General features: G+C 34.8%; 1 protein-coding gene across 1 annotated transcript; it reads right to left on the minus strand.

Annotated features, from left to right (window-relative positions):
• Window positions 1-370: 370 nt before the first annotated feature.
• LOC125469067 (cyclic nucleotide-gated ion channel 1-like) lies at window positions 371-772 on the minus strand. Its single transcript, XM_048565962.1, has one exon. It carries the CDS (start codon window positions 770-772, stop codon window positions 371-373), a length of 402 nt encoding a protein of 133 aa, XP_048421919.1.
• Between the last annotated feature and the right edge of the window lie 4,010 nt (window positions 773-4,782).

Here is a 4,782-nt window from a genome sequence, read left to right on the forward strand (position 1 = left end):
AAAAAATTTAGCTTAAAGGAGACAACTCAATTTTTCTATTCAAAGGGGTTTGCAACTAGCATTATTGTCTGGTGATATTTTTCTTGAATGGAAGGTCTTGCATTTTAATCCTCTTAAATAACGAGTTTGATACCAAATTTATTATAGTTAACCTATTGTGTGCTTAGCCCAAACTTCTAGTGTAAAATATCATTGCATTGAGAAAAACAAAAAGGAATTTGCAAAGAAAGTACAATAGTTCATTTTATAAACATAAAAAATTAAAACTGAATTAGAAATTGTAATGAAAAGGACTTTATTGCTTGTCACACACTTCTTCAACTTTGCCAATTTTGTTGCACAATGGGAAGAGGCCAATGCTCCTATATATCTACACCAGCACTAGAGTAGTGGTCTTACTAGGGCTCCAGAAATCTCCACATTTGGAAACTACAGCTGTCAAGTACATAGCACTGAGAGCAAAGCCTTGTACCTTTGTGTGACATTTCACATTTTCCTTCGAGAACGGAAGATTTGTATAGGAGGGGCTGCCACTGTGGGATGTTGTCCAACTCAGAAGTTCTTCGTCTCCATAAACATCACTTTTCTGAAAGAATTGGTTCATCATTCCAGTCTGCTGACTTCCATCAGTGGTCGAGTAAACCCACAAAATGCCTTCTGTAACGAAGAGAATGCTATCAAATGGTTCTCCCGTTCGACGAACGATGGTGTTCTGAGGGTACACCACTGGCTTGAGATAGTCCCATATCATTTCCCGCACTTTCTCATCCATATTTCGTAGCCTTGGTAACTACACATGCAGTAACGCTTACAATATTAATTAATTGATCAAGATATAAATATATTTTAGCAAAAAAAAGAACATGTTATATTTATAGGAAGTGCTTTAAGGGAAGTTATTTCCATTTTTTTTAAAATAGGAATTAGTTGTGGAACCCACACTAAATCGAATTTCAACAATCTGAACCATCTATTAAAGACAATACATGAACTAAGAACGCAATGCATGTGGTGCCAAGGGACAATCGCTTCAATCATAGGCGGTCCAGAAGCAATCCTAAAAGGTTTGTGTCTTGGGCCTCACTCTATATTAGGCCTCATATTTTCTTCATACTCTTATTATTTATCTTAAAATTTTCGTTGTTTATCTTATTCTAGATTAGAAAGAAAAAGAAAAAAAATCTTTTATTCTCATAAATTTAATCTGATGTACCTTAAATTCTTTTATTGTTGTGAAAAAAAATCATATTAAGGTGCTAAATTAAGGCGGCCTCGTGTCATTTTCATCTTAGGCCTCGTTTGCATTGTAACGGTTTTTGCTCGAATAATCATTTATACGAAAATTCATTTTTCTTGATTAGACGCTGTAGGAGTTTGAGACCCTCTTATCCCACATTGGTCAACACTATTTTTTCACTAGCCTTTATATAGGCTTATTCCTTCTTTTTAGTAATTAGAACTTGGACCATTTGGAAATGGATTGAAGGCTTGAGCCTTATGGTTGTGTGGATTAGGCTTGAATATAATATAGCCTAAATACAATTAATATTAATTAATCAAGATAAGGGCCTTGGGGTCTTGGAATTTAAAATTAATCAGATTCATTAATTTTAATTTTCGGATTAAGTTTTTTAATTAATTTATTAATTAAAAAATGTTTTGATTAAAAGACACATCTATTAGAAAGAGTTGTATGTTTTGATTAAAAAACACAGCTATTAGAAAGAGTTGTGTACTTTCAAATACACTCAACATGTATTTGAAAGGGTGTGAAACAACCTATATATTTGCAATCACAGTATTCAAGTGGGAATCATCTTTTGTTCCTCCTTGTCTTCCGTACAAAATTTCCAGAGAGTAAACACACAAAGCAATTTGCTAGAGTTCTATAATCCAGTGCAGGTTGTAGAATTAGGTAGTTGTATGCTGGTAGAGCAAACGTTGTAGAACCACAAGCACACGAGTGAGACGGAAATACTGTTCGAAGGACATAGCGTTTGCGCTAACCTCTACCTTCAATTCATTCAAGTTAGTATCATTTTAATTTTTTGTATTTATTGTGTAATTGCATTCTGTATTGCAAGTAATTTTGAATAATAAAGAATAAGTATTTCGGTTCTATATTTCTGTTATTTTATTGTTTCTAAATTGTTCTCCAACAATCTTCGAACAATATGAAACAATCGGGAACTAAACCTCATTCTGAGAAGCCTGAGAAATTTAAGGGTGGAGACTTCAAAAGATAGCAGCAGAAGATGCTGTTTTATTTGACAACCTTGAATTTGGCTAATGTTCTGCGCGAGACTATACCTACTGCAGATGGAGAAAATATTTTTTCTGCAGAAACTTTAACGGCTATAGATGCCTGGAATCATAACGATTTCTTCTGCAGAAACTATATTCTCAATGCATTAGATGATTCATTGTATGATGTCTATGTAGTATGCAAAACAGCCAAGGAACTTTGGGAATCATTTGAGAAAAAAATATAAAACTGAGGATGCTGGTTTGAAGAAATTTGTCGTGGGCAAATTTTTGGACTACAAAATGGTGGATTCCAAGTCCGTTGTCTCTTAAACTGAAGATCTCCAAAAAATCATCCATTACATTCATGTTGAAGGGATGGTGATCAATGAGTCTTTCCAAGTGGCGTCCTTTATAGAAAAACTGCCACATTCTTGGAAAGAGTTCAAGAATTATCTCAAGCACAAACGTAAAGAGATGACCTTTGAGGATCTCATTGTAAGGCTGAGAATAGAGGAAGATAACAGAAAGAATGAGAAGGGCCTGGTTTCAAGTATGGAAGCCAAGGCGAATGTTGTTGAAGGAAGTTCATCAAAGCAAAGGCCGGAGTTCCAGAAAACTAAGAAGAAGGAAATACACTTTGTCCATGGTGCGAAAGGCAAAGACTTCAAGAAAATCAAGGGAAGTTGCTGGGTTTGTGGAAAGCAAGGCCATAGGGCTCAAGAATGTCGCCATCGAAGGGATCAAGGTCCTGGAAATCAAGGTAACAACAACCATGTGAACCTGATTGAAAACAATATGGATGCCTTGGCTGCAATGATTTCTGAAATCAACCTTGTATCTAATCACGCTGATTGGTGGATAGATACCGGTGCAACTCGCCATGTGTGTGGTGACAGAGATATGTTATCTTCGTACCAGAAAATCGAGGGAAACGAGCAGCTGTTTATGGGAAATGCATCTGCATCTGTTGTGGCTAGAATAGGGAAATGTGTTATGAAATTCACTTCTGGAAAGGAATTAACCCTCCTTGATGTGCTACATGTCTCCGATATAAAGAAGAATCTTGTTTCTGGTCCTATCCTTAGTAATAAAGGATTCAAACTAGTTTTTGAGTCTAATAAGTTTGTACTAACTAAAGGGGGAATGTTTGTAAGGAAGGGTTACCTTGCTGATGGATTATTCAAACTAAATGTACTTGCTAATGCTATGAATGAAATAAATAATGCTTCTGCTTATATTGTTGATTAGTCTAATTTATAGCACTCTAGGTTAGGACATGTAAATTTTCGTTCACTTTTTAGAATGCATAATTTAGATTTGCTGCCCAAAATTGATTATCTAGATAATGTTAAATGTGAGACTTGTACAGAATCGAAATTTGCGAGTCAAAGCTTTAAATTAGTGCATGAAAAGTCCAATGATTTATTATATTTAATTCATAGTGACTTGTGTGATTTTAGATCATATCCAACTCGTGGTGAAAAGAACTATTATGTAACATTTATAGATGATTTCAATAAGTATTGTTACGTTTATTTACTTCATAGTAAAGATGAGACCTTGGATATATTTAAGACATATAAGGCAGAAGTTGAGAATCAACTTAACAAGAAGATTAAAGTCTTAAGGTCCGATAGGGGAGGAGAATATGAGTCTCATGCCTTTGCTGAATTTTGTGCCACACATGGCATAATTCATCAAACAACAACCCCTTATACACCACAACAAAACGGTGTTGCCGAACGGAAAAATAGGACTTTTAAAGACATGATCAATTCTATGTTGAATAGCTCTGGACTTCCACACAATTTGTGGGGTGAAGCTTTAATTACTGCAAATAAAATTTTGAATCGAATTCCACCTAAAACGAGAAAGGAGTCACCGTATGAATTATGGAAAGGAAGAACCCTAACCTTTAAATTGCTTAAAGTGTGGGGTTACCTGGTAAAAGTACAAGTCCCATTGCCAAAGAGAACAAAATTAGGGCCTAAAACTATAGATTGTGTTTTTATTGGTTTTGCATCTAATAGTTCAGCTTATAGATTCTTAGTTTTTCATTCCAAAGTCAATGATATACATGTCAATACTATTATAGAATCTATAAATGCAATATTTTTTGAGGATATATTTCCATACAAAATAGGCAAGTCTAATTTATTGAAAAAGAGATTACATGATGATGTATCTGAGGTTAATGACGAACCTAGAGAACATGATGATGGTTCATCCTCGTCTAGAGTTCAAGAAGAATAAGAACTTGAACCTAGAAGGAGTAAAAGGACAAAAATTCGAAAGGACTTTGGGCCTGATTTTGTGACCTTATTAAATGAGACAGAACCTCAATCATTCAAGGAGGCCATGTCCACTCCTGAAGCTCCATTTTGGAATGATGCAGTTAACAGTGAGATAGATTCAATTATGCAAAATCATACATGGGAATTAGTCGATTTGCCTCTTGGCAATAAGCCAATTGGGTACAAATGGATCTTTAAGAAGAAATTAAAACTTGATGGTACGATTAACAAATATAAGGCT

Source organism: the organism of the source record quoted next, unplaced genomic scaffold, assembly GCF_019419815.1.
Source record: "Pyrus x bretschneideri cultivar Hongxiangsu unplaced genomic scaffold, Pyrus_bretschneideri_v1 Contig40, whole genome shotgun sequence".
In the NCBI taxonomy this organism is placed as follows: Eukaryota; Viridiplantae; Streptophyta; class Magnoliopsida; order Rosales; family Rosaceae; genus Pyrus; species Pyrus x bretschneideri.